This window comes from Protomyctophum bolini, assembly GCF_963924005.1.
Source record: "Protomyctophum bolini genome assembly, chromosome: 3".
NCBI lineage: Eukaryota > Metazoa > Chordata > Actinopteri > Myctophiformes > Myctophidae > Protomyctophum > Protomyctophum bolini.
In genome coordinates this window covers 40,076,112-40,102,596 of record NC_137864.1, presented here as the reverse complement: position 1 = coordinate 40,102,596, position 26,485 = coordinate 40,076,112, and the positions used below count along the sequence as shown (strand labels likewise).

General features: G+C 43.6%; 3 protein-coding genes across 5 annotated transcripts in view; 1 reads left to right on the top strand and 2 right to left on the bottom strand.

Moving 5' to 3' along the window:
- The window catches only part of soul4 (heme-binding protein soul4), a 7,515-nt gene extending 298 nt beyond the window's left edge, over nucleotides 1–7,217 (bottom strand). Inside the window, exons 1-6 of the mRNA XM_080759431.1 lie at nucleotides 7,136–7,217; nucleotides 5,641–5,814; nucleotides 4,917–5,002; nucleotides 2,795–2,936; nucleotides 2,350–2,530; nucleotides 1–1,807 (exon numbers count right to left, since the gene is read on the bottom strand). The exon at nucleotides 1–1,807 is cut by the window's left edge and continues 298 nt beyond it. Coding sequence (XP_080615557.1) covers nucleotides 1,507–1,807; nucleotides 2,350–2,530; nucleotides 2,795–2,936; nucleotides 4,917–5,002; nucleotides 5,641–5,800 — 870 coding nt within the window. The 5' untranslated portion in view covers nucleotides 5,801–5,814; nucleotides 7,136–7,217 and the 3' untranslated portion in view covers nucleotides 1–1,506. The remainder of the gene's footprint in view (nucleotides 1,808–2,349; nucleotides 2,531–2,794; nucleotides 2,937–4,916; nucleotides 5,003–5,640; nucleotides 5,815–7,135) is intronic.
- A 4,496-nt stretch (nucleotides 7,218–11,713) lies between these two features.
- On the bottom strand, nucleotides 11,714–15,000 carry LOC308312610 (myelin and lymphocyte protein-like; the record flags this gene model as incomplete). Its single annotated transcript, XM_080759277.1, has 4 exons — nucleotides 11,714–11,788; nucleotides 12,112–12,237; nucleotides 13,971–14,138; nucleotides 14,932–15,000. 4 exons carry the CDS (start codon nucleotides 14,998–15,000, stop codon nucleotides 11,714–11,716), a joined length of 438 nt encoding a protein of 145 aa, XP_080615403.1.
- A 2,875-nt stretch (nucleotides 15,001–17,875) lies between these two features.
- Nucleotides 17,876–26,154, top strand: pgap4 (post-GPI attachment to proteins GalNAc transferase 4). Of its 3 annotated transcripts, none has more exons than XM_080759838.1 (8): nucleotides 17,876–17,914; nucleotides 19,980–20,163; nucleotides 20,330–20,536; nucleotides 21,178–21,364; nucleotides 22,345–22,415; nucleotides 24,412–24,603; nucleotides 24,784–24,839; nucleotides 25,154–26,154. In XM_080759838.1, exons 1-8 carry the CDS (start codon nucleotides 17,886–17,888, stop codon nucleotides 25,497–25,499), a joined length of 1,272 nt encoding a protein of 423 aa, XP_080615964.1. In that variant the 5' UTR covers nucleotides 17,876–17,885; the 3' UTR covers nucleotides 25,500–26,154. The 3 variants fall into 3 exon arrangements, with proteins under 3 accessions (XP_080615964.1, XP_080615965.1, XP_080615963.1); XM_080759839.1 differs by lacking the exon at nucleotides 24,784–24,839 and adding an exon at nucleotides 24,664–24,719; XM_080759837.1 differs by lacking the exon at nucleotides 24,784–24,839 and having other exon boundaries at nucleotides 24,412–24,659.
- Nucleotides 26,155–26,485: the final 331 nt, after the last annotated feature.

The following is a 26,485-nucleotide window of genomic DNA, read 5'->3' as shown; positions in this document are numbered from 1 at the left end:
AGTAAAATATAAATGCTTCCGTCATACAGTCTAGAGCAACGGAAGCTCTGATCATGAGTGAAATATAAATGCTTCCGTCATACAGTCTGGAGCGACGGAAGCTCTGATAATGAGTAAAATATAAATGCTTCCGTCATACAGTCTAGAGCAACGGAAGCTCTGATCATGAATAAAATATAAATGCTTCCGTCATACAGTCTGGAGCGACGGAAGCTCTGATCATGAGTAAAATATAAATGCTTCCGTCATACAGTCTGGAGCGACGGAAGCTCTGATCATGAGTAAAATATAAATGCTTCCGTCATACAGTCTGGAGCAACGGAAGCTCTGATCACGAGTCAAATATAAATGCTTCCGTGATACAGTCTGGAGCAACGGAAGCTCTGATCACGAGTAAAATATAGATGCTTCCGTCATACAGTCTGGAGCAACGGAAGCTCTGATCATGAGTAAAATATAAATGCTTCCGTCATACAGTCTGGAGCAACGGAAGCTCTGATCATGAGTAAAATATAAATGCTTCCGTCATACAGTCTGGAGCAACGGAAGCTCTGATCATGAGTAAAATATAAATGCTTCCGTCATACAGTCTGGAGCAACGGAAGCTCTGATCATGAGTAAAACATAAATGCTTCCGTCATACAGTCTTGAGCAACGGAAGCTCTGATCATGTGTCAAATATAAAGCGGAAGTGGAGCCTCCTCCCCACTTCCGTTTCGTCTTTACAGTCGCGCACATTAATCCAAATATAAATATAAATCATCTAAGCATATATAGCTTGTTGCTTAGCAGAAATGGAAATAAAAACATAAGCTCTACAGACATTTTAAAATATATTTCCGTGAACGGAAATGACAAACAATATGACACGTATTTGGGGGAGGTGTAGTTATTCTAATCGTATATAGCGCATGGAAATAAAAAACAAATAAAATGTAAAGACAAGAAATGTTTAAATATATGTGAATGCTCGTGTTTGGGAACGTAGTTGGAGCTGTAACCTGGAGCTGTAGCTCCAGACTCTACTAGGGCTGCAACCATTCATTGATTAATCGTAATCGAATCGATTATTAAATTAGTTATGTCAACTAATTTAGTAATCGATTAATCGAATTCTGTGGACCTTGATGACCAAATTAATAGGAAAAAAACATGCCAAAGTTTTTGGCCATTAGGAACTGGTTGACCCTTTAGGGGCCAGGGTGTTGCCATAGGAACCAGGCCTGGTTGACCCTTTAGGGGCCAGGGTGTTGCCATAGGAACCAGGCCTGGTTGACTCTTTAGGGGCCAGGGTGTTGCCATTAGGAACCAGGCCTGGTTGACCCTTTAGGGGCCAGGGTGTTGCCATAGGAACCAGGCCTGGTTGACTCTTTAGGGGCCAGGGTGTTGCCATAGGAACCAGGCCTGGTTGACTCTTTAGGGGCCAGGGTGTTGCCATAGGAACCAGGCCTGGTTGACTCTTTAGGGGCCAGGGTGTTGCCATAGGAACCAGGCCTGGTTGACCCTTTAGGGGCCAGGGTGTTGCCATAGGAACCAGATCTCGTTGCGTCGGTTCGAGACGCTGGGGTTTTCGTACGCCGCCACCATGTAGTCGTCTCGCCGCAGGTCCCCGTAGGCTCCGCCCCCTCCCCCCCCCACGCCGCCGCCGCCGATGATGATGTCATCGTGGTGGTTGCCGTGGGAACCGTCCAGGAGGATGATGTCATCGTGGTGGTTGCCGCCGTGGGAAGAACCGCCCAGGAGGAGGTCCCAGAGGATGCGGATCTGCTGGGAGACCGTCTGCTCTGTGGTGGTCCCGTAGAACGTTCTGGAACACACGCACACACACAGTGTGGGTTTCCTTTGGGCTGTCTAATGATGTGTGGAACAGTGATGCCCTCTAGCGGTGAGCAAGTGTATCACAACAACATCTCATTTTGAGCAGATTCCAGTAGCACCGACTAGAGACTTTAGGATGGTACCCGTCCACCCGTCCCTCTACAGAGCCGAACCGACTTTTATTCGGCTCTAAAACACGAGTATGGATCGGCCCTTAGAGGAAATTAAACTTGGTTTAATGTTTTATCGATATCTGAACACATTATTATGTTAATTACCTGGTAATTATGCATATCATATCATGTAAATTACCTTGTAATTATGCATATCATATTATGTTAATTACATGGTAATTATGCATACCACATTAATTACCAGGTAATTGTGCATATCATATTATGTTAATTACGCATATTATGTTAATTACCTGGCAATTACGCATATCATATTATGTTAATTACCCGGTGATTATGCATATAATTATGTTAATTGCCTGGTAATAATAATGCATTATCATATTATGGTAATTACCTGGTGATTACGCGTATCGGCGGCCGGTAGACGATCTGGATGTCGGGGTCCGTGGGAGTGGGCGGGGCCGTCTGGAACTCGGCGGGCAGGAAGTATGACGTCATCACGTCCTTATCGAACGACTTCCCATCATGCACCTGGAGGCTGTTAACGATGGGGATGGTCATGCCCAGGTACCGACCTGCATAAATTAACAGACGTTAAAATGGGGAGGGGCTAAGTTATGCAGTGGGAGGGACTTAAGTGGCACAGTGGGATGGGCTAAATGTACAGTGGCATGGGGATTAAGTGTAAGTGGGAGGAGCTACGTGATAAAGGAGGAGGTGATATTTAGAGTTCGCCTTACAGATGTATTTCATTTACATGAAGGGGGAGGGGCTAAGTGTTAGTGGGATGGGGTTGAGTGATGAAGGGGAGGAGGTGAGCGTTAGTGGGAGGAGCTAACCTTTAGAGTTCTCCTTACAGATGAATCTCATTAACTTCATGAAAGCCAATGAGATGCTCTGCTCGTACAGCTTCTCTGATTGGATGAGCTGCGCCCAATGACCTGCCGGATACACACGCTCTTCATACAATACCTCACCTAGCTGCACACACACACGCACACACACACACACACACACACACACACACACACACACATGCACACACACTTATAATATTGTAATAATGTAATAGATAAAATTCTTATCCCACGATTTTGTAACCCAGTTTTCTTTTCACCCAGTGCCAATTATCTAATGTAATCCTGGGCGATACACTTCCCCTGCCAACCTGGGGGGGCAGCGGACTGACCTTATGCCTCCTTCTATGCATGAGGAGTCTAAGCTGCTTCTTTTCACCTGACAGAGGGGAATTTCCCCGGCCGGACGTAGAGCGTGGAAGGAACACGTTATTCCGACCAGTTCCTTTCCCCTCCATCAGGCGCCCCGGCTGGCCAGGGGGAGGTAGTTTTAGAGACCAGGATTACGGCAATAGATTACCTTCTCATGTGTAGAAACGTGTTATAATATTATTATTAATATAATATATTGTAACTAGAACTGCACTCTGCCGAGTGCATACTTGCTTGTTGCACACTAGTAGGCCATAAATGGCCTACTAGTGCGCAAGCAGAGCGCGCAAGTACTTTCGACCGCTGGAAACTATCACATCTCAGTATCTCTGTGAAGGAACGTTTGAAATGTATAATCATTACGTGTAACTATTTGCTACCTAACTACTTTTTTACAGAAAAATGAATCATTGATATGTGATGAAAAAAAAAGGTATATAAACTGAATTAAAATATATTATACAGTATAATTATTTTATTACTTATTGTAAATTGTCAATTGTTTTAAATGTATTTCATTTTGTACTATAGTGATATTAATACTAAATCATGATCAGAGTAATATGTGTCTCTAACTTCAATTTCTGTAATAATACTTTCACATTTGTTGAAATATACATGATCTAAAATACTTCCGAAATCTGTAGTTGGATTTGTATCTCAGTGATGACGTAAGAGAAATGGTCATCTGTGTAATCTGGTCCCACCAGATACCACATTACGTCGGTCTGTAGTCTGGTCCCAGCAGACCAGGCACAGATTTACAAATTACAAATCACATTACAACTACATACAGAGTATGTAGTTGTAATTTGATTAGCAGTATACTGTGGTTACTTGGTTCCAAAAAGTGAAGCCAAGTTTTTTTCAACCGTAAGTCTGTGCCTGGTTTGCTGGGACCAGTTACAACATTACGTCATCGTTGAGAACTGGGACCAGAGTACATGGTGTGTATATGTATGACTAGCTCTCAGTGATGACGTAAGAGATATGGTCATCTGTGTAGTCTGGTCCCAGCAGACCAGGCACAGATTTACAAATTACAAATCACATTACAACTACATACAGAGTATGTAGTTGTAATTTGATTAGCAGTATACTGTGGTTACTTGGTTCCAAAAAGTGAAGCCAAGTTTTTTTCAACCGTAAGTCTGTGCCTGGTTTGCTGGGACCAGTTACAACATTACGTCATCGCTGAGAACTGGGACCAGTTACATACTGGTCCCAGTTCTCAGCGATGACGTAATGTTGTAACTAGCTCTCAGTGATGACGTAAGAGATATGGTCATCTGTGTAGTCTGGTCCCAGCAGACCAGGCACAGATTTACAAATTACAAATCACATTACAACTACATACAGAGTATGTAGTTGTAATTTGATTAGCAGTATACTGTGGTTACTTGGTTCCAAAAAGTGAAGCCAAGTTTTCTTCAACGGTAAATCTGTGCCTGGTTTGCTGGGACTAGTTACAACATTACGTCATCCTTGAGAGAGTACATGGTGTGTATATGACGTAATGTTGTAACTTGTAACTTGTAACTTGTAACATTACGTCATATACACACCATGTACTCTCTCAAGGATGACGTAATGTTGTAACTAGTCCCAGCAAACCAGGCACAGATTTACCGTTGAAGAAAACTTGGCTTCACTTCGAAGAGACCAAGCGAAACGATTACTTGCGCGCTCTGCTTGCGCAAGTAATAATGTAATATTGTAATAATGTCATTACCGTCTCATGTGTAGAAACGGGACAGAAGGGAATGAGCTCCCTCTGCTGGTTCCTGCTGGTCATCTCCTGAATGGGACCGGTCATCTCTGCAACACATCACAATATGTAATCTGATTACAATATCTATCTGTATTCTAATACTAGGGTCATCTCTGGAACACATTACAATATATAATCTGATTACAAATTATGTATCTGTATTATAATACTAGGGTCATCTCTGGAACACATCACAATATATAATCTGATTACAAATTATGTATCTGTAATCTAATACTAGGGTCATCTCTGGAACACATTACACAATATGTAATAGAACTATAAATGTGCCACTGCTCTTCTACACGTCTAATGCAGAAGAGAATTCATAAAGCCGTTTATAGGAGGGGCTAGCACCCCTTAACCCATTCTGACCTGAGATCAGATTCATACGAGGTTTCCACTGGACACACACTGGTCTGATTAACCCATTCTGACCTGAGATCAGATTCTAAAAATGTCAGTCGTTCTTCGATTTTTCAAAAATAGCAGACCTACAAGCTCGTAGCATGCCACTCGGTGGCGCGCTATGAGCTTGTAGATCTGCTATTTTTCAATAGCTAAAGCATAACATGATGCTAACACCAAAATGGGTTCCCGTTCAGAATGGGTTAAAAACAGACTTTGGGTTAGGGTCTCTGTGTTGTTTCAGCGTCTCAATAAAGGTTCAATGGATTGAACTGACCAGCTGGGACGGTCACATGGTGCGTGCTGCCCACCGCCTGCCAATGGTGGAGCAGTCTGTCGCTGTGCTCCTCGTTCATTGGCTGAGGCTCCACGACGTCATCGGTGATGTCGTCGTCGTCGTCCAATCCGTCCAGGTCTTCCAGGGAAATGAGAGCCATGGTGACCTTTTGACCTTTACACACAGGAAGTAAGACACGACGTCGGGAAGGAAGTACATGAAAACACGTAGGAAATGCAATCAGCTGTTATGGTCAAAGTGGGGTCCGGGGACCCCCAGGGATCCTTGAGGGAGTTCCAGGGGGTCCCCAGCTAAATGATAGTTTGGAACCAAATGGACTCTAATGGGTCTGGAATTCTGAGAGTGCATACACAGAACCTGTTGATTTCTGATCGTCTGCACCTTTGTTAAATTGACTCACACACACACACACACACACACACACACACACACAGGGCTAATGTGCTAATATCACTGATCTACAAGTCCATTTCATTTGCATACTGGGCCCTTGGCTTAAGTTTATAAATTACCCACAGTTCATAGCGTTACCAGGGGAATGAGGGAGAGCCTCTGAACGTCAATCATTTAAGTATGCAAATTAGTTATGTATAGAATGTCAACAAACTTTCTCACTGTTCTCAAAGGGAGACGGAATGGAAGGATAGGGTATATATCTAATAACAATAATAATAAGGGAAACATGATGAGAAATGAATAATGAGCAAAGTAGGGAGGCCAAATTGGGCCTGAGGAGTGACTGATGGCGTGAGTGGGTACCAGACGCGCTCTACCTGCATGCTCTGGGTTGCGTGAAGGGGTTCTTCTTCTTGTATGTGGGTGATACATGCTTATCATAACAATCATAACATGTCTATCATAACATGTTATAGCATGTTTATCATAACATGTTTATCAAAACATGTTTATCATAACATGCCTGGTGGATTATATATTTTTAATAAGAAACAAATACTTTGCAGGTTGTTTGAAAGAGGATAATTCAAGCTTTATTCCCTACAGCTGCAATGTTGGTGAGTTTAACGTTGTTGATACAAGCCGATTAGATTATAGGACTTTGTTGCAACTCAATTATAAAACATCTAGTGAGAGACAAGTGCAATCTGTTATGCAAATAAATCAATTAATGTGCAATTAATTTGAATAACCATGAGGTCAGTGCTGTCAAACAAAGTCATAGATAAATCTATGAAGTTTAATATGCAACACGCACGCACGCACACACGCACGCACGCACGCACGCACACACACACACACACACACACACACACACACACACACACACACACACACACACACACACGTACACACACACACACACACACACACACACACACACACACACACACGCACACACACACACACACTGACACACACACACACACACACACACACACACACACACACACACACACACACACACACACACATATGACGTTATAACGTATCGATAGATCATTGGTTTCATTCTTACCTTTTGTTTGTGCTTGTAGTTTTCAATGAAGGAAATAGAAACTACAGACGGTAGTTCAGATGTTGTTGTTCTGCTGTTGTTGTGGACGGGAGGAAGTGGACGGTGTGCGCACGCGCAGAACCGGTGTTGCCAGATTGTGTGAGAGAAATATGCAAAGCCTCAACACTCATCATCACAACGGGGTGAGCTTCTGCTATAATTTTTAATGTGATTATAAACAACTACACTTTAGAAACCAGACCAAACTTGGTCTTGTTTCTAAAGTGTAGTTGTTCATTTGGTCTTGTTTCTAAAGTGTAGTTGTTTATTTATAAACAACTACACTTTAGAAACAAGGTCTTGGTCTTGTTTCTGAAGTGTAGTTGTTTATTTGGTCTTGTTTCTAAAGTGTAGTTGTTTATTTATAAACAACTACACTTTAGAAACAAGACCAAATAAACAACTTAGCAGAGTCTTGTTTCTAAAGTGTAGTTGTTTATTTATATACAACTACACTTTAGAAACAAGACCAAATAAACAACTACACTTTAGAAACAAGACCAAATAAACAACTACACTTACCAAATAAACAACTACACTTTAAAGTGGACTACACTTTAAATTGTAGTTGTTTATTTGGTCTTGTCTCTAATTAGAGACAAGACCAAATAAACAATTACACTTTAGAAACGAGATAAAACCGCAAGTCCGCAACTTTACAGAAAACGAATCCCAACGTTGTTTATAATAAGCAGACATGGCAACACACGGAGCGATCTGAAGTGAGTTGTAATGCGCTTCTTCCACCACACAGTGGGGCTGTCGGACCACACACCACCGCTCTGCTAAGTCTACTGCTAAGTGTGGGCCACGGGCCCGTTTCTATGGGTTAATGTATTATTATAATATAATAATACATTATCCACTAGGTCAGTGGATAATGTATGGGTTTTGTATTATTGTATTATTTAAATAGTAAAAGATGATTTCCATGTGGAAAAAAATAGTATTAAACAATAATGGAAAAGAACGGATCTAGATCACCCCCCAGTTCAAATATGATTATTTTGGGGGGTCCCCAGTTCAAATATGATTATTTTGGGTGGGTCGAACGTCAATTATGATTATTTTGGGGGGTCCCAGTTCAAATATGATTATTTTGGGTGGGTCCCAGGTCAATTATGATTATTTTGGGGGGTCCCAGACTCCCAGGTCAATTATGATTATTTTGGGGGGGGTCCCAGTTCAATTATGATTATTTTGGGGGGTCCCAGTTAAATTATGATTATTTTGGGGGGAGTCCCAGTTCAATTATGATTATTTGGGGGGGGGTCCCAGTTAAATTATGATTATTTTGGGGGTTGTCCCAGTTCAATTATGATTATTTTGGGGGGTCCCAGGTCAATTATGATTATTTTGGGTGGGTCCCAGTTCAATTATGATTATTTTGGGGGGTCCCAGTTCAATTATGATTATTTTGGGGGCCCCCGGCCAGTTCAAATAAAATATGATTATTATTATTGTTTTAATTTATATAAATATATTATTATTATCCCAATGATAGATCTACAAGCTCACAGTGCAGAACTTCTAAGGGCGTTGACACTTTGGCCTGCAGCCTGTTTCTTCTGGTTCGTGACATCATTAATTCATCACACACTTGGCTCATGAATATTCTACGTCTCCAAATAACATTGATGTTTATCACCGAACAAGGACCTTTACACCTTGTGTGTGTGTGTGTGTGTGTGTGTGTGTGTGTGTGTGTGTGTGTGTGTGTGTGTGTGTGTGTGTGTGTGTGTGTGTGTGTGTGTGTGTGTGTGTGTGTGTGTGCGCATGCGTGCGTTATAATTTTGAAAAGCAATTATCAAGGTTGGTGTTGTGACTTTATATATTGTCAATTACTTCCATGAGAGGTGGTGGAGTTAGCTGCTTTATAGCAGACAGTTTGAGAGAGGGAGAGGTGGTGGAGTTAGCTGCTTTATAGCAGACAGTTTGAGAGAGGGAGAGGTGATGGAGTTAGCTGCTTTATAGCAGACAGTTTGAGAGGGGGAGAGGTGGTGGTGGAGTTGCTTTAGCAGACAGTTTGAGGTTGCAATGAGGGTAATCAACAAACACATATACGTAAAGGTTGTTCAATAGCACTGATTCATGCAAATAAAATCGTATAGCGAGCCTCTCCATCTACAGATCTGTAGAGGAACTATAAAACTACAGGTTTCCCACCCCTGTGTTATTGTTAGGGTTAGGGTTTAACCCTGGGTTAGGGTTTAAAAGAACCCTAACCTCTGTATTTGGTTATGCGTTAAACCTAACCCATAACACTAACCCTAACTCCCAATGCATTTTCCTCACAGACATTTCAAAAGGTATTTATTTAAAGACCTTATAATAAGCGTTGGCCAGAAGAATTGTGTTTGTTGTCATGATTTGTCACAACAAGAGTTGGCTTTGTGCGACGCTTAAAAGGCCTTTAAATAAATACGTTCTGAAATGTCTGTGAGGAAATTGCACTAATGACTAATAATCCCTTTTGAGTTTCATCAACACTTCTCTGGTTTCACAGAGCTGTCACTCATCAATTATACACACACACACACACACACACACACACGCACACACACACACACACACACACGCACACACACACACACACACACACACACACACACACACACACACACACACACACACACACACACACACACACACAGTGGAGTAGTGTGCTAGTAATTACGTTCGTTGAAATATTCACGCATGTCAACAGCATTCATCACCTCCTCCTATCATCCTCACTGTCACAGGTCATTGGATACCTGCCCGTAACAAGACACCTTGTGATTGGCTGACAGCTGTCAGACAGGCAGACGCCACTAAGCTGTTTATGCAGGATCAGAAGAACCACTAAATGGGGGTCCCCGACTCCCCGTATCCTAATGCAGGTCAAACTGGGGGTCCGTAGTCTAATGCAGGTCAAAGCTCAAGCTCTGGTGAATAGCGTGGACCTCTAAGCTCTGGTGAATAGTGTGGACCTCCAAGCTCTGGTGAATAGCGTGGACCTCTAAGCTCTGGTGAATAGTGTGGACCTCCAAGCTCTGGTGAATAGTGTGGACCTCCAAGCTCTGGTGAATAGCGTGGACCTCTAAGCTCTGGTGAATAGCGTGGACCTCCAAGCTCTGGTGAATAGTGTGGACCTCCAAGCTCTGGTGAATAGTGTGGACCTCCAAGCTCTGGTGAATAGTGTGGACCTCCAAGCTCTGGTGAATAGTGTGGACCTCCAAGCTCTGGTGAATACCGTGGACCTCCAAGCTCTGGTGAATAGCGTGGACCCCCAAACTCTGGTGAATAGTGTGGACCTCCCCCAAGCTCTGGTGAATAGTGTGGACCCCCAAGCTCTGGTGAATAGCGTGGACCCCCAAACTCTGGTGAATAGTGTGGACCTCCCCCAAGCTCTGGTGAATAGTGTGGACCCCCAAGCTTTGATGAATAGCGTGGACCTCCAAGCTCTGGTGAATAGTGTGGACCTCCAAGCTCTGGTGAATAGCGTGGACCTCCAAGCTCTGGTGAATAGCGTGGACCTCCAAGCTCTGGTGAATAGCGTGGATCTCCAAGCTCTGGTGAATAGCGTGGATCTCCATGCTCTGGTGAATAGTGTGGACCTCCAAGCTCTGGTGAATAGCGTGGACCCCCAAACTCTGGTGATTGATCAATCCATTCCGATTGGACGAGGAGGACTTGAACTAGGTTACTGATCATTCTGATTGGATGTGATTGTCTTCCATTGTTTTAAACCTAACCCACACATTGCATCACATCCCTAGAGAAATTTTTCCATTTAAGAAGTTTAAAAACAGATATTTATTCATTGCTCTTTGAACTGAATCGCTTCAAAGATTAAAAAAAAGAGAAAATGCTTCCAGTATCAAAGCTTTTATACCCGTAGGAAATGAAATACATGTATTTAAACAATCAGAGCTTTTTTGTTTCCTTCAATTTAATCTAGGGATTCTTATAAAAATACAAAATAGCCATAAGCTTTAACATAACATAATAATAGCATATAGACTTTAGTCAAACAAAAGCAGATTTTCACATCAGAGGATTGTGACGTATTTCACTTACAATACAAAATTAAAAACACAATTTAGCTTAATAATAATAAAAATGACGCAATGTTGTACTTGACAGGCATTAGTCCCCCATCCGACCCGACCCAACCAAAACCCAACCCGCCAGCCCACCCTAACCAAAACCCAACCCTAAACCTGACCTCACAGGAAGCAAAGGGTTAGTTACTTGTAACCTGCCACGGGTTAGTTTTAACCAGCAGTGCATGCCGGGCGACGGTGTTGTCACTAATGCCTGTCAGACTGTTATCATGTCTAACCAACATAATTATGCACCTTGCTACATAACAATGTGAAATTGTGAAATTGTAAGGAGAGGCTAGCCTGTATGCTACTAGCATGTATGCTAGAAGCCTGTATACTAGTAGCCTGTATGCTAGCGTTAGTCCGACATCTCGTTCATCAGAAGGTCTTCCATTGTGTGGCTGACAGGATGGTGTGATTGCTAGGTGGTTGCTAGGTGGTTGCTAGGTTAGAAGGTCTTCCATCGTATGGCTGACAGGATGGTGTGGATGAAGTAGAGAAGAGTTGCTACGTAAGAAAACACCTGCAGATCAAAGACATATAATATAATTAATACTAAATATATTATAACATAATAATGGAATGTCAGAACAGGTCAGCTCCATATATGGAGATCTAAGGGTGGCAGCGGGGACAGTCTCTTGAGTGTACAGGGTTTGGGTATAGGGCCGGGCCTTACATCTCTGGCCTGTTGAGAACTCTAGTTTTCGCCGGCTGCCGGGCGCGGCTGCACTTATAACTCTGTCTGTCTGTCCGTCCGTCCGTCCGTCCGTCCGTCCGTCCGTCCGTCCGTCCGTCCGTCTGTCTGTCTGTCTGTCTGTCTGTCTGTCTGTCTGTCTCACTCACCACAGCAGAGATGTCCAGTCGGTAGAGCTGGAACACCGTTACAAGTTTCATGTCCAGCGTCACTTTGGCCAAAGCTACTGACGCGCTGAGGTAGAAGAACGCTGCGATGCCGTGGTATATGAAGTCCTGTAAACATAAATACACATTATATACACTATATAAATACATTATGTACTGAATGCTGCGTTGCCTTGAAATCCTGTAAATATAAAACACATCATGTCCTACTTTAAATGTGCCACGTCTCTCTCCGTGTGTATGTGTGTGTGTGTGTGTGTGTGTGTGTGTGTGTGTGTGTGTGTGTGTGTGTGTGTGTACGGTTGTAATGCACGTAACTCGAGAACCGTTTGACCCACCGACTTCACGTTCAGGGAGTGCAGTGTGCTATTCACTCTGTCAGTCACTTCTGTGCTCCAGTGTCGTTTGATTAGTTTGCTATGGATATACTTCAGCGTCATTATTTGTTTTACTTTGGAGACAATGCCAAGCAAAGCCCAAGAGCCACGTGTAGTCCACAGACGGCGCAGAATAAGATCAGCACGTACTGATCAGCGCGATTCAAAAGGAGACGGGCAGCGTTGAGAAATGCGCTGGTGTTAGACGCGTCATGCAGCGTAACACCAGTGTTTTTGTTGACGCTTTGGCTCGTCGACTAGAGATTATGTCACGTTCTAAAATAATCAGTCCACTTCCTTCTTTAGGTACGCATGCATTCACATTGGAACGATCCGTATCTGAATACACTTCAAACGGTCCAGAGACGGTGTGGTCCCGGGGACGGTAGGCTACTCATCGCTCACACTATACCACAACATCTGTCAAGTGGTCCCGAGTGCGCACCCGGCCTCCTCATGCATAGAAGGAGGCATGAGCTCAGTCCGCTGCTCTCCCCAGGTTGGAAGAGGAAGTATAGCACCCATGCAGGATTACATTAGACAATTGACACTGGGTGAAAAACATCCTCACTGGCAGGTGAGTCGCTATAGATACAACAGTATGTCCTCCCGGTGGGGGCTCCTCACTGGCAGGTGAGTCGCTATAGATACAACAGTATGTCCTCCCGGTGGGGGCTCCTCACTGCCAGGTGAGTCAGTATAGATACAACAGTATGTCCTCCCGGTGGGGGCTCCTCACTGGCAGGTGAGTCAGTATAGGATACAACAGTATGTCCTCCCGGTGGGGGCTCCTCACTGCCAGGTGAGTCAGTATAGATACAACAGTATGTCCTCCCGGTGGGGGCTCCTCACTGGCAGGTGAGTCAGTATAGGATACAACAGTATGTCCTCCCGGTGGGGGCTCCTCACTGGCAGGTGAGTCAGTATAGATACAACAGTATGTCCTCCCGGTGGGGGCTCCTCACTGGCAGGTGAGTCAGTATAGATACAACAGTATGTCCTCCCGGTGGGGGCTCCTCACTGCCAGGTGAGTCAGTATAGGATACAACAGTATGTCCTCCCGGTGGGGCCTCCTCACTGGCAGGTGAGTCAGTATAGGAGACAACAGTATTACCTCCCGGTGGGGGCTCCTCACTGACATGTGAGTCAGTATAGGATACAACAGTATGTCCTCCCGGTGGGGGCTCCTCACTGGCAGGTGAGTCAGTATCGGAGACAACAGTATGTCCTCCCGGTGGGGGCTCCTCACTGGCAGGTGAGTCAGTATCGGAGACAACAGTATGTCCTCCCGGTGGGGGCTCCTCACTGGCAGGTGAGTCAGTAGGATACTATAGTATGTCCTCCCAGTAGGGGCTCCTCACTATGAGACATCACAGACGTGCGTCTGGAGGAATTAATTGGCATTAAACGAGGGAGGAAAAAAGGCACAAAGAGGAAGAGGAAGTGATGTCACGCCACACTTACGGCGGTGGCCCAGCCGCGGCTGTTCTTGTGTCCTCCGCAGGCGAACACCATCGTCCAGATGAAGGTCATCACGAAGCAGAACACCGACACGAACATCACCCAGCCCTGAGGGTTGGGAGGAAGGACGTAGGTACAGGCGACCAGGATCCATACCAGACCCCCGAACACCTGGAACACATCATAGTAAACATCACTGTTACCATGGAAACACATAGGTACAGGCGACCAGAATCCATACGAGACCCCCGAACACCTAATGAATTGCATTTTTATAGCGCTTTTCCAAGTGCTCAAAGCGCTTTACAATGGTTCATTCATTCATTCATACACTGGGAGGTGAAGGTTCATTCATTCATACACTGGGAGGTGAAGGTTCATTCATTCATACACTGGGAGGTGAAGGTTCATTCATTCATACACTGGGAGGTGAAGGTTCATTCATACATTGGGAGATGAAGCGGTGAACAGTCGACGCCAGCGTCCTCACTTCCCACATTCACACACCAACGGTGGCGAGCTCACACCGACCGACTCATTGGAGGCAGTGTAGGGTTCAGTGTCTTGCCCAAGGACACTTCGACATGTGGACAAGAGGAGGAGCCGGGATTCGAACCGCCGACCCAGGGATCATTGGACGACCTGCTCTACCTCCTGAGCCACAGCCGCCCTGGAACACATGGAACCAAACGGACCCTTACAGGTCTGTAACTCTGAGAGTGTACATGCACACACGGACAAAATAATTCCAGCTGAAATAGATTATTTGCATTTAAACATCGCAGGCAGGTTTGATATATTTGACATTCTGAGAGTACTAAGACTAGATCTTACCAGTTCAGGGAGGTAGAGGATATCAGGTAAAGTTGTACAGATTAACAGTAGGCCTATAATTAACAGTATATTAACGGTATAAGCAACAGTATAATCAACAGTTATATAGTAGTAGTATTAGAAGTATTACCAGTTCAGGGAGGTAGAGGATATCAGGTAAAGTTGTACAGATTCCACATCCACTCGGCAGGCTGGCCATGGTTTCTGTGTTGTTGGTGGCCATGTCTGTCTGTCTGTCTGTCTGTCTGTCTGTCTGTCTGTCTGTCTGTCTGTCTGTCTGTCTGTCTGTCTGTCTGTCTGTCTGTCTGTCTAAAAAAGCGAAGGCGAACAAAACGGAAAAATAAGTAGCAGACAAAATGTTGTGTTGTTTGGTCAGTGAATGAATGAAACCAAACTAAACTATGAATGTATGAATATAAATTAAACTAAATCCTCTATAAATGCATATATATAAACAAACTAAACTCTTAAATGTATAAATGAAATCTATAAAAGTCCTCTGGGTCCAAAGTAATTTTCTCATCAGTTCTTCAGCGCGGCGACGTCAACACAATGTAAACACATGATGTTACAACTGTAAACCCTGCTCCCTAAACCTAACACACATGATGTTACAACCCTGTACACTGTGAACCCTGGTCCCTAACACACATGATGTGCTCTTGGCTGTTGGACTGAAGAGAATGACACACCAGATACACACACGCACACACGCACACACGCATGACAGAGGTGTGGTGTTTACTCTAAGGGAGGGAGAAAGGTGATACCCCCCCCCCTGCATTGAAGTCATACAGGCTGTCAGTCAGTTGAAAGACGTTACTATGACAACAATTTAGCCATTTATCAGACGCTCTTAATCCAGAGTGACTTACAGTAAGACTTACAGTAAGAACAACAACAACATCATTACAGTAAGGCAGCAATAACAACAACATCAAATTATAGAAGATTCTCCGTAAGCTATAAGAACCTAACATCTGTCTAACAGTGGCATATCTATATGGAAGTATGAGTATACACTATAGTGCTGTGTCTATACATAAAATGCTATCTAAGTTACATAACTTGAGTCTTTGCATACAATGGCAATACAAGGTCAGGGGGGGAAACTTAATGATGGAGAGGACCACCTTCATTTCACACTCACTCCAGAGGACCACTATAGTTCCACACTCACTCCAGAGGACCACTATAGTTCCACACTCACTCCAAAGGGCCACTATTATTTCACACTCACTCCAGCGGACCACTATTATTTCACACTCACTCCAGAGGACCACTATAGTTCCACACTCACTCCAGAGGGCCACTATTATTTCACACTCACTCCAGAGGGCCACTATAGTTCCACACTCACTCCAGAGGGCCACTATAGTTCCACACTCAGTCCAGAGGTCCACTATAGTTCCACACTTTTTACGTTTTAGAAAACAATTCATTGTGGTTTTAGAAAACTATTCATTGTGGTTTTAGAAAACAATTCATTGTAGTTTTAGAAAGGCTAATCATTATTTTCCCAGGTTTAATGTCGCCTTCTGGTGTTCACAGGAGGTGTTGTTTGTCTGCTCTCTAGTTGTGTTATTTACGGTAAACCCAGTGCGGCCCGTGTTGCCATCTCTGCGTATTATAAGCGGTCTTGTTTTTTAAAGTGTAGTTATTTTGCTTATAAACAAAACATTATCATTGTTTAACTCAGTTCTCAAATAATTCCAAATAATTCTTGATCATCATTTGAAAAATATATTTTTAAATTGGCAAACTATCTAGAAAAAGCCTTGTTGAACTATTTTTGTTTTGTTGTACTCATGTTGAGTAGACGATCAGCATTACTGTGTAAAAAGACGTGTATAACCAAATTATTGTAACTGTTTGAAAAGTTGTCGTATAATCCCATGAGGGACGGGCCACGATGGCATGACACTTAAATAAAGTAATTCATTCATAATTCATTCATTCATTAATTCTTAACAAATGTATGTATTTATCTGCAATAAATACAGTATAATATTATTTCAAATTAATGCATGTTTCTGCAGAGCATCTGAAAAAATGTTTAACTTTCAAATAATAGGCTATATTATTCCAAAGTATTTATCTTTCTCTTTTCAAAATCTTTTTAAAGATAGCAGATCTACAAGCTCACAACAGGTTGATAACTAATTTGACATTATAGAGGCTTCTTTTGGGCGTCTGGGTTTCCGAGGCTAGTTTTTATAGACCTGGCTGCTTCTTTCTCTCATATAATCTGGCAACCCTGAGCACTGCGCTGCGCCTCTACCAGGGTAACGTGGGCTGATGTCAGTGTTGCCATGTCCGCTTGTTATAAGCTACTTTGTAAATATTGGCAATTGCGGGTTTTGATTGATTGATTGAAATATGTATTAACAGTTTGCAGAATTACAGTACATTTCAAGCACAAACTCAATACACGTGATTTGTTCAACTTGTTTCTAAAGTGTAGTTGTTAATTTGGTCTTGTTTCTAAAGTGTAGTTGTGTATTTGGTCTTGCTTCTAAAGTGTAGTTGTTTATTTGGTCTTGTTTCTAAAGTGTAGTTGTTTATTTGGTCTTGTTTCTAAAGTGTAGTTGTTTATTTGGTCTTGTTTCTAAAGTGTAGTTGTTTATTTGGTCTTGTTTCTAAAGTGTAGTTGTTTATTTGGTCTTGTTTCTAAAGTGTAGTTGTTTATTTTGTCTTGTTTCTAAAGTGTAGTTGTTTATTTGGTCTTGTTTCTAAAGTGTAGTTGTTTATTTGGTCTTGTTTCTAAAGTGTAGTGGTTTATTTTGTCTTGTTTCTAAAGTGTAGTTGTTTATTTGGTCTTGTTTCTAAAGTGTAGTTGGGCTTTAAAATATATTTTGTGCCAGGTACCCTCATACCAGACTTGTATTAAGTTAATGTTTAAAAAATATTCCACATTTATCATATTCTTTCTTTCTTTCTTTCTTTCTTTCTTTCTTTCTTTCTTTCTTGTAGATCTGTTATTTTCAATCAGCCTATAGTTTTCTTTTGGTCTTGTTTTCACAGACCTAAGGCTGCAGTGCTTGTTTCTCTCACACGGCCTGGCAACCCTCTGCTTGGTGTTTGATGGCCGCCGCAGAGAAGCTGTTTTTATGGTCAGTTTATTTTCCTTTATTATCAAATCATAAATACTTTAATCACTTTGATCTGCTGACGTCATTACTTATTGATTACACGTGGTGATCGATAGCTTTGATCCGTTGTTGTATTTATTTATTCATAATAATCATGTTGTTGTGAAGTTATCAGAACATTATGAGGAAGTTCACATTATTAAACGGATTAAATGCTTTAAAATAGATTAAAACGGATCGAATTAAAACGGATTAACACATCATTTTAATCCCGTTTGATGAGATACTCAAAGCTGATCATCTTTACTAAATAATAATAATAATAATAATTATTATTATTATTATTATTATAAATGTAATAATAATAATAATAATAATAATATAAGGTTTGGAAAGCAGATCTACAAGCTCACACTCTGTACAATAATGGTAACATTACAGTTAGACTCACATGCTGGCGTTGAGAGCTTGTAGAATGTTAGCCCCGCAAGCAGAACCCGAATGTAGTAAAGTTTCTGACACTTTTATGACTTTACTGCATTGGGTCCTGCTTCAAGCTAGGCTGTCGCCAGTTACGCACAAACAAAGAACACAACAACGCCATGAGACGGACTTCTGCGCGCTTTTACCATGGTTATTCATGTATTGACTTACGAATGTGCGAACTATAAGTACCTTACATACCATACCGACACATCTCCTGTGTCGCGGAAGCCGTTAAGTATTTTTAATCCATGATTGATTAAAAATGTCGCTTCTTCCTACCTTGTTTATTGACACCTCATTGTACCGCCTATCTGGCTAGCTAGTGGTGCTACAGCTATGACGGAGCAGATCAAAGGCAGGGACATAGCCCGCAAAGCCAACCGCACATCGGGAGGCGGTACAATAAACGGTAAATAAACAAGAAGAAATCAAAGCGACATTTTTAATCAAACATGGATTAAAAATACTTAACGGCTTCCGCGACACAGGAGATTTTATCAGAGGTATGTAAGGTACTTATAGTTCGCACATCCGTAAACAAACACAATAAAAAGCGTCCTAATTCCGCGCCGATGGACTAAACGATGAGTTTGTGTATATCCGCGTCCCAACAATCGCATTGAAAAATCTTAGCTTGACCAGGAACCCTACGGGTCAGCCCGGTTCGGTTCGGATTGGGCTGACCCAGGGGGTTCCGAGAGGGGCTAGTAGAATGTAGATCTGCTCGAATATAGGAGATATACAATTTAGGCATTTATCAGACGCTCTTAATCCAGAGCGATTTACAATAAGCAAAAACTAAAAAGCATGGGAATACATACAGTAGGCCTACATAAAAAGTAGTTATCATGAAACATGCGTAAGCTAAGAACAGTGGAGTATCTATATAATGAAACTATACATACTATACTAGTTGCGAATGCAGTGAGCACTTACTATGAGACCTAGTATACTATAAAAATGCTAAGTCTACATAGGCCTAAAGTTCTATCTATTAAAGGGGTAAGTGCTACGGGCCATGATGGAGTCTGGTGGGTTTTCAGACTACGGCGGAAGATTGGGAGTGAGGATATAGGATGTTATAGTAACCTATAGCGGAGAGCCCGGTTACCGGCCCCTCAAGGACCCCTGGGGGTCCCCGGAGAGCCCGGTTACCCCCTCAAGGACCTCTGGTTGTCACGTAGTCTATTCCTATGAGTCACTATAAATAGAATAACTAAAACAAAATACATGGATGCACCTGGGACGTATCCTCAGTGATGTACAGTATGTGTGTTAATACAGCGTCACGATTATCATTCATTTTAACCACATTAAAACATCCTAGACTGGATTTTTTTACATTTGAGTTTAAAACAAAAAAATGTGATCAGCGAATTCTTTATTTTGTATCTGATTCATACAAATTAAATGGAATGTTGGAGGGAACACACCACAGACATTCTGGGCAGTCTGGGTACCATAGCTTTTGGATGACTGGGCACTTGGTATATGTGCGTGCGTGCGGCTGCGTGCGTGCGTGCGTGCGTGCGTGCGTGTTTGCGGCTGCGTGCGTGCGTGCGTGCGTGTGCTCAACAGAGCCCTCCATGTCTCTCCCCAGTCGGTGGCTCAACCCGCGGCTCCTGAGCTGTTCCAGGGCCAGCAACGCCACCCTCCAACGGGCTCTTCTTCTGCTGCTGGTGACGTTCTGCGTGGCGCTGCCTCTCTGCTGCCACCGCCTGGTCTACTCCTATTACTACATCAAGTCCGTCTACCTGGACTCTATGAGCGAAGCCGCACTGCAGGTGAGAGGTCGAAGGTCACACTGCGGGTGAGAGGTCGAAGGTCACACTGCGGGTGAGAGGTCGAAGGTCACACTGCGGGTGAGAGGTCGAAGGTCACACTGCGGGTGAGAGGTCGAAGGTCACACTGCAGGTCTGTTAAAATAATTGCTTTCTCTACAATGTTCAGGACAGCTTCCAGAGAGGACAGGAGGCTCTACGCTATTGGACCACCAGAACCCCGCCTTCCGATCCCCAGGCTCCGCCTCCTGATCCCCAGGCCCCGCCTCCCGATCATCCCCAAGCCCCGCCCCCTCCCGCAGAGCCCGAGCTATTGGTCACCGTGGTGACGGCGAGGCGGACCGGCGAGGGGCGGGACTTCCACTATCTGCTGCAGGTAGGTGACGGGGGGGGGGGGGGGTGAGGGAGGGGGGGTGAGGGAAGGTGAGGGGGGGTCCCGAAAAAATATTTGGAGGCTGAGGGGGGGTCAAGAAAAATTGGCGACGCGATATATTCGTGCGAATAATTCGCATTTAAAAAAAAACAATTGAAGGCCATGCAAGCTTCCACATCAGTGGCGAATGTGCGAAAATGCGACCGTTTTCTGCTCTTTATTTGTTCGCTCTGGTGTCGTATTTTGCAGAGATTCGCAGGCGAACTGCAACATGCAATATTTCGCATTTTCAGATCGCTTATTCGCATCGCGTTGCTAATTCGCCTTTAGAATAAAGTCCTTAGGGTGCAAGGCTCGAATATAGTTAAGTTAAAATAAAGAAAATGCCTGCACTCATTATTATGTATGACCTTTTCATAATGAATGTATTTACCTCTGACGTCGATAAGGAACACGCTCCAGGCCTGCGTGGCCTTCGTCAGCGTGACGGAGGGGGTCCTCGTGTATAGTGCCGTATCACCGTTCTTGATTGTCGCTAAAAAAAGTTTTAGTCAAAGTTTCTGTTTGGCTTTCAGGCTTCGTTAAATCTGTTTACGAATAGGTTTTCATAGTGTATTAAAGTGGTGAAGTGGCGCCCTCCACAGGTGATGCAGCGTCTCGCGGGCCTGCTGGCTGACTGCCGGCGGGGGGGGGACGCCAACGGGCGCTCATGCGCGGAGGTGCTGGTGTGCGACGTGGAAAGCGGTCCCCTGGGCAACGAGGACGCCGTGCTGCTGGAGCGGTGGTTCCACGTGGTGCGGCCGTCCCCGGAGGAGCGCCGCAAGATCGCAGGTCAGGAAAACATTTGGCTGTCGGACCGACAGGTTTACAGGTTATCGCTCAATGTCGCTATAGGGCAAATAAACGCTGAACGATTTAGTGGTTCCAAATGATGCTGGGCGTGCAGGGATTTAACACATTCTGACCTGAGATCGATTTTTCAAAAATAGCAGACCTACAAGCTCATAGCGCGCCACTGGTTTACACGGTTTAGTTTAACCCTCTAGCACCCAGAGTTGCTTTTTAGCTACAATTTTATTTTAATTAATGACTAAATTATTATTATTTTTTTCTGTTCTTTTTTCACCTAAATGTCATCAGTGATGTTCATTGCAATGCCAATTCAATGCCATTAGTCATGATATTTGCATATAAATACCCCCCACAGAGGCTGAAATTCACACATAAAAAATGTTTGGACTCTGTGCAATTTTGAACATTTTTTAACCTAAAACTTTTGACCTTTACCCTAATAAAAGTAGGTAAAATAATTGTAATATATGTTTTTTTGTGATCATTAGAATGTCTAGAACATGTTTTATTCATTATTGTGAAAGATATCCCCCAAATGTAAATTATTAATTTATTATATTATTATATAATTATTATAAATTTTTCATCAAACTTTATTTTTTTATTTTTTTTAACATCTTTTTTAGTGTCAGTGCTAGTAGTACAAAGTAGTAGTAAGGTTGAAATCTATTTTTTGCAAGTAGAAATTAATGCGGGTGTTAGAGGGTTAAGAACTTTTCATATATCAACAGAATGACACAAAATAATTGTATTTTTGTTATAATGTTATATATTTTTTATTAGTCTTAACAATGTGAGCTTGTAGATCTGATAATTTCACAGTTTGTACACAATTATTTCGGGGAAACAAAAATGTGCCGACACATTTATTTAAATCAATTTATAGCCTTTATTTTTTTATTAAAATGTATGACTTTTCATAATGCTTCAAATTGATCATTTTGATTTAAATGTTGCAGGAGGAGGAGTCAACATCTTTGAGAAGGAGAAGAGAGATTATGTGTTCTGTCTGAAGAGAGGCTGGGAGCTGGTGAGAATTATTATTAGTATTAGTATTACTAGTAATAGTATTAGTGTAGTGTCAGTCCTGAACTGACACCACTGGCAGGTTACTGAAAGCGAGATCTAGTTTAGACGTGTATAATAATAAAAACAAAGAACTGATGTCCAAACGTTGCGACTTCGTTTTGAATTAACTGGTATTTATTTACCGTCACTTCAGCAGGTTAAACAATGACAAATTCAACAGCCTTTGTTCTCATGTTACGGATACAGTCAACAAACTGTTGCCTCTTTCCCTTCAGTAGCACCTGTGCCTTGTTGCCCACTTCCTCATATAGACAGGGCGTTGGCCTTGGCCTTGACCGTGACGTAGAAATAAAAAGCATAGAAACGAAATGGCTCTTACAATCAGTATCAGTATTATTGTCTCCACAAATGGCCAATCCGTGTTGTTTCTTTTCCTTTACTTACTGCTTACTTTAATTTAAAGAGTGCAATCATCCAATCAACTATAAGCAACTCAAAGCAAGGTTGAATACTAACCATTTGGGTAAATATCGTTACAATCTATACCTCGTTGTAAAAACTAATTTATATTGTTTTTACACAATGTTTTGGGGCTGATCAAATAATTAGAAAGAAGATAAACAAAACAAAAAGTGTTGTAAACCTGCCTTTTTTTTCCTTCTTTCTAATTACTAAACGAATTACTAATTACTGGCCCGTCGCAGTCGGCCCCACTGGACTACTTGGGAACGATAATGGAAACCTAATGAACTACGTTGTCATAGCACCCTTTTTTTTTTTTTATATATATATTTTTTTGATAGTTGATCCTGGGCTCTACACACCCTCCACCAACCTAGTCCCCATATATGGGGGACAAGGGGAGAGCAACGGACTAGAACTCATGCTTCCTTCCATAGCACCCGTTTTAACTGTCAGCCGGTGTACCACATGGAGATCTGTGTGTGTGCCTGTGCCCACTGGCAGAGCCTGATTGGTTGAACCTCATTTGGCTGAGGCAGAGGCTGGAAATTGCACAGGTGAAAGGAATTGGCCTCATTAGGCCCACTGGCAGAGTCTGACCAGAGCCTTTTGTGGTGGTTCTGGAGAACCATTCATTCACAGGGAATCTCAGAGTGGCAAAACATATAATCAATCACAGGTTAAAATAGGGTTATAAAAGATAAAAGAATCAAGTGCAAAAAAACAAAAAAACAAAAAAACAATTTAACACGAGAATGCCTAGGAACGTTTTCAGGCCTGCTTTAAAAGAAGATCCGGGCACTGCACTCCCTGTGGGGGTGTGGAACGACACCGGGCACTGCACTCCCTGTGGGGGTGTGGAACGACACCGGGCACTGCGCTCCCTGTGGGGGTGTGGAACGACACCGGGCACTGCCCTCCCTGTGGGGGTGTGGAACGACACCGGGCACTGCACTCCCTGTGGGGGTGTGGAACGACACCGGGCACTGCACTCCCTGTGGGGGTGTGGAACGACACCGGGCACTGCACTCCCTGTGGGGGTGTGGAACGACACCGGGCACTGCACTCCCTGTGGGGGTGTGGAACGACACCGGGCACTGCCCTCCCTGTGGGGGCGTGGAGCACCCCCTGTGGGGGTGTGGAGCGCGTGTGTCGAATGTGAAGTCGGTGGGGCGAACGGTTCTCGAGTTACGTGCATTACAACCGTACACACACGTACGCACGCACGGACACACACGCGTACGCAGAGACGTGGCGCATTTATAGTAGGATTGGATCGTCCCAAAACATTGTGTTTATTGTCATGTCATTTGTCACAACTCTAGTTGTCTTTGTCCTACGGCGTAAACGTCTTTAAATAAATACTTTTTGAAAAGTCTATGGGGAAAATTAACGGAATTATTTTCCGGGTCTCTCGAGGGGGGGCGGGGCTGTGACACTCTATAGAGGGTTTAATGTGTGTTTAACATGTACAGGTTCATCCTCGACCACATGGTGGCGCTATAGAGGGTTTAATGTGTGTTTAACATGTACAGGTTCATCCTCGCCACATGGTGGTGCTAGAGGACGACGCCCTGCCCAGAGAGGACTTCCTGCCGGTCATCCAGAACATCCTGTCCCGGCGGTTCAGTCGTAGCAGCGTCTACGTGAAGCTGTACCATCCTGAGAGACTGCAGCGCTACTGGAACCCTGAGCCCTACAGGCTGGCGGAGTGGCTGGGAGCCGGGGTGCTAGGAGCTACGCTAACCATGCTAACAGTACCCACTGTCACACTGTGTCCCAGGTAGGTGCTAGGAGCTACGCTAACTATGCTAACAGTACCTAGTGTTACACTGTGTCCCAGGTAGGACCTAGGAGCTACGCTAACCATGCTAACAGTACCTAGCGTTACACCTTGTCCCAGGAAGGAGCTAGGAGCTACACTAACTATGCTAACAGTACCTAGCGTTACACTGTGTCCCAGGTAGAAGCTAGGATAGGCATACCATATTCTGAATTACCAAAAAGAGGACACATGCGCGCGTGATGTGCACTTGTCAAAAAGGTTTGGCTCCTAAATTTGATCAAATATGCTCTATATTAGTTATGTATTTATTTAAAGCAGTGGCTCTCAAAGGTGTGATCTAGGGACCCTGGATCCTTGTAAACAAGCTGTCAAGATGAGTTAGTTAGTTATGTATTTATTTAAAGCAGTGGCTCTCAAAGGTGTGATCCATATGGTCATGTCTGTGTTTCAGTAACTCATTATATCCATATATGGTCATGTCTGTGTTTCAGTAACCTGCTGTTCTTCAGCCTCTACACCATGGCAGTAGCGGAGCTGGCGGGGAGACACTACCTCCTAGAGGCTCGGAGGCTCAGTGCTCAGCTCTACTCCGTCTCTCCCGCCACAGAGTGCTGCACGCCCGCCATGCTGTTCCCCTTTAACTCCTCCCACATCGTGACATCACACCTGGAGCGCGCCAGCTGCCTGAAGGGCCGCGCCAAGGACATGGTGCTGTACCAGTTGACCACCAGGGGGCGCCACCACCACGCGGCGCACAGCCTGGAGCCCAACCTGGTCACGCACATCGGAGCCTTTTCCTCTGTCCGCTCCAACCCTCCCAGACCCAGGATCTTATGATGGGACCCTCCCCAGACCCCAGGATCTTATGATATAGGAGATACGATTACGATAAATTGTGTTTATTCTTTACTCCATTATTTACATTAATGATTTAGTTTACAATCAAACCTAATGATAATGGACATTGTGCGGTGTTACACAGTATGTGGTTACCCATCATATTGTGAGACCTGGTGTTACACAGTATGTGGTTACCCATCATATTGTGAGACCTGGTGTTACACAGCATGTGGTTACCCATCATATTGTGAGACCTGGTGTTACACAGCATGTGGTTACCCATCAGATTGTGTGACCTGGCCTCCCATGGTTCATTGCAGGAGGTCTAAAAGGGAACAGGTTTACATTTTGACTGAAAAGCAACGATTCAACTAAAATGTTTTATACTGTTGTTGAGTTTGAGAGACAGAACCACCGCTGTGTGTGTGTGTGTCTGTGTCTGTGTCTGTGTCTGTGTGTGTGTGTGTGTGTGTGTGTGTGTGTGTGTGTGTGTGTGTGTGTGTGTGTGTGTGTGTGTTTGTGCCTGCGTGCGTGTGTTGTGCTCATAGACTCAATGTGACTTGCTGTAAGGCAAGCCAATGAGGTGTCTAGATTTCCTTGCTGTACATTTTGTAAAACATCATTTTTATCAATTAAATATTTGAAGATATTCTGACAGACGTTTGTTGTTGTTTCCATGAGACAGGAGGAACTGTTTGTGTGTGTGTGTGTGTGTGTGTGTGTGTGTGTGTGTGTGTGTGCGCGCGCCCGCCCGCCCGCCCGGCCTTGAAAGTCCATCTTTGAAAGCCAATGTTAGCCAATTAGGATGGAATATGAAATATGGGACACATGTCATAGTGTGTAACAATTTGCTGGGTTTTTGGACAGAATCTGGAGGAGTAATATAAAAAAAAATGTTTTTCAAAGGTCAGCCTCCTGGTGGCGCTATAACCGTCCGCTCTGGAAGAGTTTGAGCAGAGGTTCATCCAGGGAGTGTGTGTGTG

Coding starts and splice junctions, on each gene's coding strand:
- pgap4 (XM_080759838.1), top strand. CDS start 17,886: ATGGCCGCCGCAGAGAAGCTGTTTTTATG. Junction 20,537..21,177: donor ACTTCCACTATCTGCTGCAG/GTAGGTGACGGG, acceptor CGCCCTCCACAG/GTGATGCAGCGTCTCGCGGG. Junction 24,840..25,153: donor AGCGTTACACTGTGTCCCAG/GTAGAAGCTAGG, acceptor TCTGTGTTTCAG/TAACCTGCTGTTCTTCAGCC.